This window comes from Pan paniscus, chromosome 14, assembly GCF_029289425.2.
Source record: "Pan paniscus chromosome 14, NHGRI_mPanPan1-v2.0_pri, whole genome shotgun sequence".
NCBI lineage: Eukaryota > Metazoa > Chordata > Mammalia > Primates > Hominidae > Pan > Pan paniscus.
Window position 1 is genome coordinate 110,108,723 of NC_073263.2, and position 15,771 is coordinate 110,124,493.

General features: G+C 39.2%; 1 protein-coding gene across 1 annotated transcript in view; it reads left to right on the forward strand.

Moving 5' to 3' along the window:
• The first annotated feature begins 3,761 nt into the window (after positions 1–3,761).
• The window catches only part of MYO16 (myosin XVI), a 585,697-nt gene continuing 573,687 nt past the window's right edge, over positions 3,762–15,771 (forward strand). Inside the window, exon 1 of the mRNA XM_024925327.4 lies at positions 3,762–4,228. Within this exon, the coding sequence (XP_024781095.2) occupies positions 4,201–4,228 (28 nt within the window). The 5' untranslated portion in view covers positions 3,762–4,200. The remainder of the gene's footprint in view (positions 4,229–15,771) is intronic.

A 15,771-nucleotide genomic window follows, 5' to 3' on the forward strand; every position in this document is an offset into this window, starting at 1 on the left:
AATGTGTGTAATTTACTTCATCAAAGGCTAATATTATAAGCCCCAACCTATTCACAGGACAGAGGCAATGATGCCCCATCACAGAGCTTAAATTTGCATAACAAAAAACTGTTGTGTGTGATTTATATCTTCATTTAGAATTTTTGTCATGACCTACTGTTAATACGTACCTTTCCCAAATTGGTGATGTTTGCAAACTTTAGTTTTAATTTCTTCATTTAATAAAGCATGCCAATGCAGGCACTATTAGATTAGGAATTATCTGTCAGCAGACTGGCATTATGAAACTGCATGTTTTACATTGTCCAAATAGGGTTTTAAATGAAAACATTAAGTAGTATCTCACCTGGGGCCTTTTTGGAGCTGTGTCTCATGTATCCCATTTTAAAAGATATTTACTAAGCAATTTCTAATTTTTGAATGCTTATCTCTCATTAGAATCATTGCAGTTTCTTTTTTTGTTTTTGGCTGGGAAATAATTTAGCCTTATTGGAAAAAATCTGGTGTATAATAATGCTAACATTTAAGAGAAAAAAAATCATGTGTTCATATCAGAAATAGTGTGAATAATGAGCACCTGTATGGTGTATAAAAGAGAAAAAGGGGTTTCTTGATTATTCAAAAATCAGTTTGAAATATTATGCATTTGTATTTGGAAAGAACAATAGTTCATTGTAATAATACTGAAAAATAATAAAATAATTGTGCTTTATGCATTTGAAAATTTTCTGGAAATGCAAAACAATACCCTCTTTCGAACGCATGAATTTTGTACTTAATGACCATATTCTGCAAAATAGATAAATTGCTAACAATATATTTAATTTAGCCTTGGTCATTTCTTGCTACTGTCATCAACTCTGATACCATATTTAAAATATAAGATTTAGCCGGGCATGGTGGCTCATGCCTGTAATCCCAGCACTTTGGGAAGCCAAGGCAGGTGGATCACCTGAGGTCAAGCCTGACCAGCCTGACCAACATGGTGAAATCTCATGTCTACTAAAACTACAAAAATTAGCTGGGCATGGTAGTGGGTGTCTGTAATCCCAGCTACTTGGGAGGCTGAAACAGGAGAATTGCTTGAAACCGGGAGGCAGAGGGTTGCAGTGAGCCAAGATCGCGCCATTGCACTGCAGCCTGGGTGACAGAGAGAAACTCCATCTCAAAAGAGAAAATAAAAGAAAAGAAAAATATATATGTGTGTGTGTGTATATATATGTATATTATATATGTATATATATTTTATGTATATATGTATATTATATATATTATATATAGCTATATACTATATATATAAAAATATATATTGTGTATAATATATATAATATATTATATATATATATGATTGAAGGAGTCCTGAAATTATTGTTCTGACAACCCAACAGTGAGTTGAGTTTCTCAGGGATGGATATAGAGGAGGAAATTTTAATCAACTTCAAGTTACCATTTTAAAAAAAATTTTATGAAGGAAGTAAAGTTAATGGAGCCAAAATTATTTTCCTCAGTATTAATGCCTGCATTAGAAATTAATTTTTGTTTTGTAGTGATGAAATATGTAAATAGGTTTAAACATAGTTCTACCAGTGTTTAGAGCATGAGTATGTGGTTTCAAAGACAAAAAGATAAAAGGGCTTCTTAATCTGGGGAAATTATATGTAGATACAGTTTATACATAGAAAGCACATTCTAAGTAGTTTAAGAAATCTGTGAATACATTTCTCAGGTATCCTCCTTCAACTACTCAAAGTGGATTAGATGTTGACTCTTGTTGTTTTAGAGGTCTACATTTGTAGTCTTACAGTTTCTAGCACACCACACTGTGCTATCTTGATTGTCTCTATTTCATCAGACGATAAGCACTTTGAGGTCAGGGAGTCAAGTTTCTCTTATAGCACAAAGAGTTGCCAAATGTTTATGGAATACATGAGTCGATGAAAAATAAACACATTTGATAATGAGCCCCTGGAGATGAGATGTTAATTCTCACAGGGTACCTTGGTTAAAGTTCTTATAAGAAATGCCTTAAGTTATTAAAAAAGTAGGGCTCAAATCAATTATATTTTTAATAGCATATTTTCTTTGTCAAGTGCACGACATGCCCCTCTGAGTGTTATGCTGTTTTTCAGTTTAAAGAGTGAATGGTATCATTAAAATCAATTGTCTTAAGATGTTTACTGAGTTTGTATATATGCAGAGGCATGCAATTTGCAGAAAATTAAGACATTCAGACATTTAAGGAAGGTATATAGGCAACATACTATTTATCCGGCGTTGTATTAAGAGAAGGGAGTAGGGACATCTACATGGATACAACCTTACCCAAAGATACATTAGATAACATTCACATAAATTCACAGTTATTTTATGCACATGTAAAGATTTGTATTGATTTAAAGAGGAGAGAGCTTTACTTCCTGTGTTGGAAACAGATATAGTTGTGTCTTACAGTTTTATTGAAACATTACAAAACATCCAAGAAACCCTTTAAAAATACATTATAGATACCTGGTACATAAAGGCTCTGTTTTAGACATATTTTATTCCTGAAAAGCACCCAAAATGGTGACTTTTGTGACAGTGACTCTCAATAATTAATTGTGGAATCAACGAATAAATAAGGAATCAGCATTCCGGACGAAGGCTGCAAATCCTCATTCTAATTTTTGGAAAAACCAAGTTAAAATGTCCATAATCATCATTTGGTGCATAAATAAATTTTTTTCCTTGTTAATGTTAATGACAACTTTTCATTGAACACCAACAACAGCAACCAGAAATTTTATGGGCATTATTTCTAACCTTCAGAATAAAGATTAGGAATTATATTTCACATGCATAGATGAGGAAACTGAGGCTTTAGCAGGTTAAATAATGTGTTTACATTGATACTCTGGTAAGTGGTAGAAGCTGGATTTGACATCAGGCTGTTCTGCGCGAAATCTTCAACTTATTATTTTACATCACGCTACTAAAATGTGTTAGAATATTATTCAGTGAAAATTTAATAGTCATGACCCCTTGTTGTATAGATTTGAATTTCATAATCTTCTAGTTGAATAAAAGCACTGCTCTTTGAGTTTTGTTCAGTAAGGAATACAAAATTATGTTACTGCCACAGAAAGATGGGTGCACTTAACATATTGTTCATGTTTACCTTTCCAATAACCTCAAACCTGAAACATAAATTCTAGACTATGTCAACTTGTCTTTGGAGAAGATCATCATAAAAATGTATCAATTTGCAAAAAAAAAGTATCACTTTGAATTTGTAAACAACTTAAAATATAACCTTTTGGTTTGCTACCATGGCTATTGCATTATGAGTATGATATTCACTTTTATAACAATAAACCCTAGCAGACCATATATTTCTTTCTGATTCCAATTCAGTCAGATTTACTTCATCCAGTTGGGTTGTACAGTTAAATTCATTGCAGTCTGCAGAGGTAGGAGAATCCTAAATTTTAAAGCTATGCAAACTAAAAGCTTTTTGTGGATAATTTAAGTTTTACATTCTGCTCAGAAAAGCAGAAAGATGTGTTTTGAAATATAATGCAAGTTTTTCATTACTAGGGACAGATCAAAGATCTCTGATTCTAAGAGGTGGCTATTTTAAGCTCCTGCTATCAATTTCCTATTCACACACAGCAACTGGTGGCAACTAAAAATAATCCGCTTTACTACCAGCTAAGAATCTGGTCATATGTGGCTGATGGACAGTGTGCACGAAGAAGATTTAGGATCCTTCTATCCGTGGCTTCTCTCCAGCCCACTCATCAGCTTAGTTTGCTGCCATTTGAAAGCTATTGAAAAGCCATTAACAGGCAGGACCGGGAGAGCCGCACTGCAGCACACCTCCGTGCAGCAGAATGTGGCTGCATGTGAACACCAATTAGAGCTGACTATTCCCGGGATTGTGGTACTCGGGGCTGTGTCAATCAAGGGTGCTACAATAGCACGTGCAGCAGTGGTGCCTCAAGACCCACCGGGGAGAGGCTTATCTTAACTCCAGCTGCCGAATGAGAATGAGTTTGAAGCTTTTTGCAGGATCATGGAACAGAGCCTCCATGCAATAGTGCATCCTGAGGTAAACTGTTACCTGAGTAAGGGCTTTAAGTAATGCATTTCCTGGGAACGACAGTTGTGACAGAAGAGAATGCTGGAACCCGTAGCAAGATTCCTGTCTGAGATGGAAAGATGTCTCACTATCATTTTATCAAGTGCTGTAAGTAAGCTTGATGTCTTGCTCATGTGGTTATTTGTCTTGTTGAAGTATTATTTTGTGCAGATGCCAAAATTAAGGCAGGTCTCCTGGTATACCACATTCAGATGAGTGACATAGACTGGTGACTTAGAAGAATATTTTACAGGCTGGATATATTTCCTTTTAATTTTAGATTGTGAAATAATTCCAGTGTGATCCAAATGCTAATAGCACAGAGATCTTTAAAACTTCAGCTTTTTTAAAAAAATGATTCATAGACACAGCAACCAGAAAAAAAAAAAACCAGAAACACATGGAAAGAAATTACAAAAGCATATTTTTGCTCATTGGCACATGTTAATAAAGTACATAAAAACTAAGTTTATTAATATATGGCTGAGGTCATTTAGCTAGTATTTTAGTCTCAAGTTTTACTGCTTAAGCCTCTATTCAATGCTTTTTGTAAGTGTGATCTTTAGGGTTATCCTTGACTGTAAACTTTTGTCCTTGCATCATTCACCTTGCGGTGCTTAGGGACTCCAGGGACTCTGTACCAAATGCTCTCCACTGATGTTCATATGGTGAAATTTAGTTTGTCACCAGGTTCTCTTTTGGGCTTATCAAGGGTTTCTTTAGCGTCTGAAATTTTGGCAGAATTTTCTGAGCTAGAGAATACTTTCATCTAAACCAATTCTGGATGGTAATAATGAAGAGGAAGACATATTTATCCAAAAATGGCTTGCTGGATATACATTTTTGTCCCTGCAGCACTTCTGAAAACTTCTGTACATATATATCATGTTCTTAAAGTGACAGATGACATTTGTAGAAATGGTTTTCTTTTAAGCTTAAGGTTTTGCTGCCAAAGGACATCACAATGTTAAATTCAAGCAGCATATTAAGGGAACACATGTGTTGAATGAATCTTGAGCTTTGCACTAAAGGAGACTAAAAAAATAATGATGATTGAGAAGGTGAAAATATTTACCTTTCTCTTATTTTTGGTAGAGAATGTATACAGGAATTAAAACTATGATTAATGGAAATAAAAATGCCTTACTCTCAAGCATTGCCAAGAATGTCATGCTTTCATGTTGCAGAACAATTTTAATTCCCAAAAGGATTCACTGGTCATCTCGTAAGTTTGCAGATTAGCTCTTTAACTAATAAGAATTAGAGGCATGCAGCGTATTTAAGAATTTTGAGAATAGTCTTCCGCTTTAATCTGTTAAATCTTGGGGTTATTTTCTTGGAGAAATAGACACAGGGCAATACTCTGACTGGTTTTTGTATTGCCTCTCGTGTTTTACTGCACTAGCAGAATGTCATTATTTTCCTTGCTGTGCCTCTGCAGAGGAAAAACTCTGCATCTTTCCTACAAGGAACCTGGGTGCTCATTAGACACATTGAACACACCTGGTGGAGGGCAGCCATGGAGCACGGGCGGAAGCACAAAGGGACAGTGACATGGACTTGAGAGATTCAGGGAGCAGTTGGTCACCAAACACAATATGAGTCTGCCCTTTCCTGCCTTTTGTTCTGTTTTAGTTGAATTATTTGATTGTAGAATTTCGGAAAATTGTAGACATTTCAGAAAATTGGTGATGTCAATTGGAGCCTGTGAGATATTTCTTTTAGCATGCTAGTATAAGAGATGAAATCTAAAACCAATGAATTTAAACATTCCTGATGCATTTCTGAAAGTAATTAGCAACTACTTACTAAAGATCTGACTGCTTTCTAAGCTTCGAGTGTGACAGTCTATAAAATGGAAAGGAAGCATGAATATTATGAAATGCTAACTTTACTGGAGAAATGGTGTGATGTGTTAAGGAGTTCAGAAATTATACTGCATTCTGTGCTGAACTAGTGAAGGGTGTTTTATGAAAAAAATGCACCTTGAGCTATATCTTGGAAGGATGAACAAAATATAGAAGAAGGCCGGGCGTGATGGCTCACGCATGTAATCCCAGAACATTGGGAGGCCAAAGCAGGCGGATCACCTGAGGTCAGGAGTTTAAGACCAGTCTGGCCAACATAGTGAAACCCTGTCTCTACTAAAAATACAAAATTTTGCTGGGTGTGGTGATGGGAGCCTGTAATCCCAGCTACTTGGGAGGTTGAGGCAGGAGAATTGCTTGAACCCGGGAGGCGGAGCTTGCGGTGAGCTGAGATCGCGCCATTGCACTCCAGCCTGGGTGACAAGAGCAAAACCCCAACTCAAAAAAAAAAAAAAAAAAAAAAAGTGAATGCCCTCATGGTATCCTAAGGGTTTATTGAAAAGGATCATAATTCATGGTTTAATGGTTGTTCCTGATGCGTAAGATTTTCCCAAATTGTTGTCTCCCATATTGGGCTGATCTGCTGGCGAGGTTCATTGGCCTTTGCCACACTCCATTCCTTCTTCGCCTGTCCTGCATTTCTACCACATATCTGTCTTTCATTCTGAGCCAGATTTATCACCATAGCACGTTCACTTTCAAGCCAGACAGCAATGCAGGAAGTGGATGAATTCCAGGGCAGGAGCAGGACCTTCTGAAATGTGCAACATTAGCATCCCATGTGCTCCTAGTGAATCACAGGAGGCCTTCAGGTGGGATGCTGGGTGACCAATAGCTAATGCTCGCAAGGAACTGTTAGTCACCTGGGAAAATACTCATCATCTAAGGTGAAAAAATTATACGCTTCAAGGTCGAAACTTAATCTAACAGTTGTTATCTCCAGTTTATGATATTATCTGTTACTTTGTAAAACATTTTTACTTTATTTTAGAGAAGGGTTAAAAACTAGAGTGTAAAAATTTACTGTGGAAGCAGGATATAGCAGGAAAGTGTAGGAACACCACAGCAAAAAGTGTGGCCACTTCATGTATCTTGGTAGCTGAGAAGTAGCTTTAGACAGATCTGCAGTGAGAGCCGGTCTCAGAGCCCCATGCCTGTTGAGAGGTAACACATGAACATGACCAGGCCCCAGCTGAGGTGCAAGCAGGAATGAGAAATGGAACTCAAGGGAGTCATGGGCTCACAGAACTTTAAGGCCATGTAAGACTTGAAACTACTTTTGTTTTAATGAACTGAAGCGGAGGCTTGAGGTCTACCTGTGGAGTTCCCTTCACGTGCCTCTGGGGGTGAAGCGCTGCAATAACTACACCTGACCTATTTCTCTCCTGGTTCAGCTCTTCTCTAAGCATACGGGTTTGGGGCAGCATTGTTTGCAGCAGGAGGAAGGTTAAAGTTATTTAAAATGAATATTCTCCAGAGCTGCGAATTCATTTACAACACCTAAGAACGAATTGTATCAGAAAATCTGTTACTTTATATGTTGTATTAGTCAGGGCTTTCTTGAGGGGCAGAACTAATAAGATAGATGTATATATAAAGGGGAGTTTATTAAGGAGAATTAACTCACACGACCACAAGGTGAGGTCCCACAATAGGCCATCTGCAAGCTAAGGAGCAAGGAAGCCAGTCAGAGTCCCAAAATATCAAAAGTAGGAAAGCTGACAGTGCAGCCTTTAGTCTGTGGTCAAAGGTCCAAGAGTCCAAAAGCGAAAGAACTTGGAGTCTGATGTTCAAGGGCAGGAAGCATCCAGCATGAGAGAAAGATGTAGGCTGGAAGACTCAGCCAGCCTGGTTCTTCCATGTTCCTCTGCCTGCTTTTATCCTAGCTGCACTGGCAGCTGATCAGATGGTGTCCATCCAGATTGAGGGTGGGTCTGCCTCTCCCAGTCCACTGACTCGAATGTTAATCTCCTTTGACGTCACCCTCGCAGACATACCCAGGAACAATACTTTGCATCCTTCAATCCAACCAAGTTGACACTCAGTATTAATGATCACACATATTAAACATGTTTTATGATACCAAGGTTAAAACCCATTTTTTTCCTCAAGCCACTCATGCTGATGAACACCACCTCCAGTAAAATGTTTTCCTCACTTTTCTAGCTATCGCACACACTGTTCGCTCATTCAAGAACTTTCACTGCAGTGGTTCTGCAATGCACTAACACACCCAGAAGCTGCTCCCTCCATGTCCTCACTCTCCCATATCCTGCTCTCTGCCTGGTCCAGCACCCATAGTCCATTGCTGAAGCCACTTCACTCCTTGCCCTCACCTCCCTCTGTTCCACTCGAGTGACGAATACCTACCCAAGGTGGAACCCCCCTTTCCAGCATGTCTGTCCTTGCCCCAGAGGAGCTGGATGACCCTTGAAGGAGGACCTCAGAGCAAAAGCAGACTGATTTCATTTAACATCATGATCAAACATCTCACCCAGGCAGGCAGCCCTCTCCTGTACCCTCGTCATGTTTCTACGGTAGGCACGACTGCTCATGCCTAGAGACCCCTTCTTCTAACTCCAATCTCCCAGGCTGAGGAGTTACAAACCTACCCTCCCACCATTAAATCTGCAGAGTGTCTGCGCATGTATTCCTCTTTGCCCACTTCTCACCTGCAGTCCTGAATTTCCTCCTGTGTGTCCAAGGCCAGAGTGCTTGCAATTCTGTCTCCTTCTGCCTCCTCCAAGCTTGCATTTCCCTTCAGCTCTCCCCTTTCTCTCCTGCATCAGCTTCCAACAGAGTGAATATGTGGCCAATCCATCCATCTTCCAATTAAGCAAAAGTCCCCCCTTGTTCTCTCTTCCCTCGGGCCACCACCCCATTTCCTTGTTTGCAGGTCATACCTTGAAACGATTGCCCATGCCCATGGCCTCCGACCCTCACCTCCTTGTCTCCTCTTCCATGACTGCATCCTGCTGCTTTCCATTACCACTCAGTGGAATCCACTTTACTTAAACCACCTTTATGTGGCAAAATCCAATGGACACTAGACCTGCCTCATGTTCCTTAATTTCTGATGTGATTACCACCTCTTCTTCTGCAGCTCTTGTGGGTTTTCTCCTAATTCACTAGCAGCTTTTCCTCCACCCCAGTTGCTGGCTTTCTCTTCCTCTTCGGGCGTGGCCCTAACTTTCTTTTGACAACCTCATCCATTCTCATGGCTTTAAACATCATCTATATTTTCCCACATATGAACCTTTAGCCCAGATGTCCCCTTAGGCAGCCCTCCCTTCTGTCTCTTAACAACATGGACATCTTTTCTGGCAAATTATATATCTAGGCATTGTTTCTTGATAGCTAAGTAGTGTAATAGTCTATAGCATTTATTAAACCATCTATTTATTAAACTCTTCTTTTTTGACAGGCATTAAGACATTCTGTTTAAGTATTTTGGCTTATAGGAATATTGATTCACAAGAGCAGTAACATTGAATCAAATGGTATGTGTAGTTTAAGGTTTTGTAGAAACTGCTAGATTTCTTTCAGTGAGGAGTAGCACTTCAGATTACCACAACCAGCAAGCAAAGAACTCGCATCCCTGCACCTCAGCCAACCCGGAAACGTGCCTTCCTCCCAAAAGGATGTCAACTCCATCGTCGAAATATGGTTTCCTGTGGGGCTCTCCATTTTATATAATAAATAGTTAAGGGTGTTCCACCACTTTTAACTAGTCCAATTTCTTCATATCTGTTTTCATTATTTACATTGGGTTTTTAATCCTTTTACTTATCAATTTCATGTAAACTTTTATGTAAGGAAATATTAATGTTTCTCTTGATATGAATGTGGTGAAGATGGTTTTCCTATTTATTTATTTTTTTTTTTTTGAGGGAGTCTCACTCTGTCACCCAGGCTGGAGTGCAGTGCCATGATCTTGGCTCACTGCAACCTCTGCCTCCCTGGTTCAAGTGATTCTCCTGCCTCAGCCTCCCAAGTAGCTGGGACTACAGGTGGGTGCCACCACACTCAGCTAATTTTTTATTTTTAGTAGAGATGGGTTTTCACCATGTTGGTCAGGCTGGTCTTGAACTTCTGACCTCAGGGGATCCACCCGCCTCAGCCTCCCAAAGTGCTGGGATTACAGGCATGAGCCACAGTGCCCAGCCAGTTTTCCTGTTTTTGACTTTTGCCTTTGTTTTGGGTGTTGGATGGCATCTAATTTTTTACTAATTGTGTAGAAAAATATGTCTCTGTTCTATGGATTTTTGGTTTCATTTATTGCTTTGGGTAGCCTATTTATTCTAAAGCTAAATTAGTTTTCTACATCTTAATCTAAACTTTTATTTTTGTATTTGAAATTTTAATTCATGTGGAATTAAGGTGTGTGTGTGTGATTTAAGGTAAGAGTTACTTCTTTCCCTGTTTCATTTCTGCATGCACAATACCTACTGAATTGAAATTTGCTTTTGTTGCATTCCAAATTTCTAAATATATTTGCATCCACTTCTGGTTTATGTTTTTGTTACATTGATCCATTGATTTAGTTTAAGGTTACACTGTATTCATTATCTTAGCTTTTGATAACTTTTGAGATATGATAAGGTAAATCTCTCCTGATTAGTGTTCATGACAGTCTTAGATATTCTCAAATATTTACTTTTCTCTTCAATATTAAAATAATTTCAACTAGTCTTAAATGAAAAAATATTTCCCTTTTTGTGTGTGTGTCTGCGTGTGTGTGTGTGTGTGTGTGTGTCTTGCTCTGTCGCCAGGCTGGAATGCAGTGGCACAATCTCAGCTCACTGCAACCTCCACCGCCCAGGTTCGAGCAATTCTCCTGCCTCAGCCTCCCAAGTAGCTGGGACTACAAGTGCGTACCACAACACCCAGCTAATTTTTGTATTTTTAGTAGAGACAGGGTTTCACCATGTTGGCCAGGATGGTCTCGATCTCTTGACTTCTTGATCTGCCTGCCTCGGCCTCCCAAAGTGCTGGGATTACAGGCGTGAGCCACTGTGCCTGGCCCCAAGTTGTTTTTATTTTTGTTTTGTTTTGTTTTGTTTTTACAAATGCACCCAGCGTTTCAAATTTAAAAATGTATTATAATAAGATCTAGAGCTTTATAGTACCTATATTCTACTAAATAAATTAGTTTCAATACATAGTGTGATGACTTCAAACTGAGACTAATCTTTATGACACTGTATCTCTAATTATAGGAATCTTATATTACTTTTACCCACACTATTTTACAATAGTGTTCGAATAAATGATGTCCTCATACTAGTGTGAAGTCTAGGATGTGTAAACATAATGCAATTAAGAGAAAGATAGAAATCATTAAATATGCTGCTAAGGGAAATCTTTAACCTCAGATATCCATATCTGTGTCCATATCCAGATCTGTTCTATGCCTCCCTCTCTATATATGTATGCATATATACACACGTATGATATATAAAATCATAAACTTATAGTATATGTCTCTTGTTCAGCCTTTATACATTTGACTTTTATACAGACTTCCAAGAACCTCATGGGCTGCTGGTGTACTGATGACCTAATGATATATCTTTGTGTTTTGCTCCGTGTTGACGTTGCATTATTTAAGGCTTGCCATTATATCTGGAGGGTTTCACACTAACATCCTTACCTGGCATCTGTTGTTCTACTTGGGTACCCTTCCTTTTAGGTTGTTTGGTGAATGGGAGAGGATTCCTTATGCTTTCAATGGTTGGCCCAGACTCAGTATCACATTAAAGATATAAACATGCCACAGTAACTTAACTGATAGACCTGGATAGATTAAGTCAATTTTATTTTCCTTTTATTTTATTCATTTATTCAGTATTTAATTCATGTATTTATTATTCATGACTTCAGGAAATATTATTTAACTCCTGGTCCTTTTCAAGGAGTAATCTAAGGGCCAAAGATACAAAGATGGCCGGGCACAGTGGCTCACACTTGTAATCCCAGCACTTTGGGAGGCCGAGGCGGGCAGATCACTTGAGGCCAGGAGTTTGAGACCAGCCTGACCAACATGGCAAAACCCCATCTCTACCAAAAATACATAAATTAGCTGGAGGTTGTGGCACATGCCTGTAATCCCAGCCACTTGGGAGGCTGAGGCAGGAGAATCGCTTGAACCCAGGAGGTAAATGTGGCAGTGAGCTGAGATCACACCATTGCACTCGAGCCTGGGCAACACAAATACATAGATTAATTAATTAATTAATTAATTAAAAATAAAGATACAAAGACGAACAAGCAAGCTAACATTCCTACTCTCTTGAAATCACCATACCAGTGTGTGAGACAGAGTAAGTAAGTGAAGAGATGTTATAAGAACTTTTGATGGCATCAACTAATGTGAGAAAAATAAAGGTGTTTAACGAACTACTGAGTGACCTGGAAGCAGAGTGGACTTGAGGGGTAATTTTAAATAGGTTGTTAAGGGAAAATCACTCTCAAGAAGTGGTCTCTAAGTTACTGAAAGGAGTGAGTGAGTCAGCAACGTGAAGACCTGTGGGAACAGTGTGCCACCCAGAGGGAACAGCAAGTTCGAAGACCCTGAGGCAGGAATGAGCATGTTCCACATTGTTAAGCCAGAGAATCTAGGCTGTCAAAAGTTAGGTTTTTTGTTTCACTTTTCGTTGATTCCTCCCAAACTAATAGGTCAATACTACTTTTTATTTCGGAGTTACTTACTCAAGCTAATAGCCCTGGGCTCCACTTACCTTTACTTCCAAACTTTTTAAAAAATTCATTGCTTCACGCTCCTCAAATACCTTTCCACTCTAATATAGAATTTCATCTCCCACACTGTTACTGTACTGAAACATCAAACTCTCTTTTTGGTTCCAGTTTATCTCAAATTATTTGCACATTTTCACTCGGTGACCATCTCTAACTTCTTAACCTCTCGCTGCTTGCTTTTCTAAAAATAATTGTCCTTGTAACACTGACTTGTTTCTGCCCCCTCACTTTTCCCACCTATGCCCATATTTTAAGTTTTTTAATCATTCACTCACGCCAGACATTCTGCTATGCACTCAGTTTCTATGTGTAAATAGAATTTTTTTCTACAAGAAATTCACAATCTAGAGGAAAAGTTGAAAATGAATAACGAATTTTCAATTTCCGTCTGTAAGTCAGTATCATGAGACAAGACAGGGAAAGGCACCCAGTTGTTCCATGAGGAAGGTGTGTGCGGAGCTGGGGCAAGCTCATCAGAGTAGGCAGAAGGCATTTCAGGATGAGGAGGCATTTACTGAAGATCAATGGATGAGGAGCCCAGGGAGGGAAGAAGGCCTGCACAAAGCACCGTGTTGTGACTGCGTAGTGCGTTCAAAGCAAAGAGATGGAGAAAGAAGAACAATGTGCAGTAGTTGGACAAGTTTGATGTGTTTATGTGTTACTCATTATGCAAGGGAGGGAGTTCCTTGAATGATTTTCAAGAGCGAGGGATGTGATCAGCTTTGCATTTTAGATCTGTCATTCTGATGGTACTGTAGAGTGTGGATTAAAGGATAGACTGAAAATGGGAGAAGCCTTGAAATAGCCCAGGTGACAGCTTAAATCAGGAGGGTGGGGACAGGGAAGGGGAGGCGTGGTCTGACTAGAGAGGTATTTATAAGGTGGAATTAACAGAATTTATTGTCTGATTAGTGAAAAATTCTGTGTTGCTTTGCTCTTTTAAAAACATACATATCCTACATAGGGTAATTATTTCATCTCCAACATCTCTGTGGCTAGGCTCCAGGAAAATCTATCAGGCTGTGCCCTTCATTGGGATCTCCTGATTTGCACTATTCAAACCCAAGCAGACCCTGTGTCCTATCAGCACTTCAAACCTGCACTGTCCAGACTGAATCTATGCTCTTCCTTCCTAAACCTGAATGTCTCGACCCTGAATGACATAGGAGCCATAGGTCAGGTTTAGAATTTTCTAAGGACTTTTTCTGAAAGCAACTGGAATCCACTAAGATGGAATTCTTAGGAATTCCTAAAAGTGGAAAGTAAAGATTTGTGTTAGAAAGATTGGCTATAGAGAACAAATGGGAGGGAGCAGTGGCACAGTCTGGGAGGCCAGGTAGGTGGCTCTTAGGATGACCCACATGGGTGAAGAGTTTGTGTTGGTGATTGACCTGAGCATGGAGAAAACTGGATGAATTTGAAAAAGACTTCAGTACCAGGACCTTAAGGCCTTGGGACGACTTCGGCATTGTGGAGTATACAATAAATGGAATATTCAAGGCACTTAGGTTTGTGTGTGAACAGCTATGTGTATGGTGTTACTAAGCTTCAGATGGGAAGAGCAGGCTTGGGCATGCCAAGTCCCATGGTATGCAAGAAGAGCTGTCCAGTATGTAGCCATAGACACACAGCTGCAGCTCAGGTGAGAGATGCCTATTTGAAATAGGCATGGGAGTTGTTAGCATACTGGTTTCATTTAAGCCACAGGAGGAAAGGAAATAGGTGACAAGGAAACAGATGGCTCAGGTCAGAAATTTTAGAAGGGCAGATAAAGGATGAGTGGTTTGCAAAGGAGTTAAGATGTCTTCAATCAACAGCTCAGGTAACACTGCTTCAAGAGGCAGGGTCTGCTAAGCAGGCTGGCATGAAGTGAGAAGATCACAGTGCAGGCAGGAGCAGCATCCTCTGGAGTAATCGATGAGGAGGCCATTAGTGATGTAGACATAGAGCAGGGCCAGGGGAGAGGAGGGAGGAGTTCTTGCAATGACTTGAGCTGCAATTGGAAGGGAATGAAGAGTACAGAACACATATGAGCTTTGGCTACTAAAAGGAAAAATACACACAGGGCAGTTGGTGGAGGAGGTTGTGCCACTCCAAAATGCTTTATTTTTTTGGAGAGGAAACACATGAGCAGTTTTAAATTTACTGCAGCAAAAGTAGGTCACATGTGCTGATATGTGCATCTTCTTCCTCATCTTTGGAAAGTGAAACCCATCTATCCTTTCACATTCACCCTCTGCCGGTGGTCCAAAGCCCTCAACAATTTGTCCTATATTTACAGAGAGTGAACCAAAAATCATCAAAGGCCATGTGTTGGGCCTGGGTTTTGTTTTTAAAACTTTTGGCATCCTACAATGGTTTGAGAAACTGGGATAATGGAAACGACAACCATAAGAGCAACAAGACAGGTTTGGTTGAGGTTTGACATAAAGGAAACTTTGTTTTTCACTAATTTTCATAAATTAATGCTAGAATAGAACACACGACATCATGGTTTAAGAGTGACTGTTCTGTCAAAATGAGCCTTCTTGGCAGTACTATGAAAACCTGTTCCAAACCACAGTTCAATGATGCTTTGCTTTCTAAGGAGAAAGCTTCATACTGTGGAGTCCATTGAAATAATTCTTAAACTGGAGTTTCAAATTGACTTGTGCATTCAGAAAATGCTCAAGAGGTCACTGTTGAAATTTCAGTCAATATGTCATCTCCACATATATTTGTGGTTGCAAAAGCTTATTGGACGCTGCTCAATACTTTAAAACAAGATAAGAATGCAAACGGAAATTTGAGACAACCTTGTGTGAATCAATGCTGCATTCTAACTACTCTACCATTTTGGTTAGTTCAGCTTAACACAGTCTTTTGCTAATAGAAAGGGGTTGAGAGAAGGATAACTAAAGGCAAATAGCTTCAGGGTCTTCTGAATAAGGAAAGATGAAAGAGACTTGAGTTATTGATTATCTAGAAATGAGAAGTGACAGGAAAGGCAGGCACAAATTAACGAATGCTTTTGTGGAAATCAAT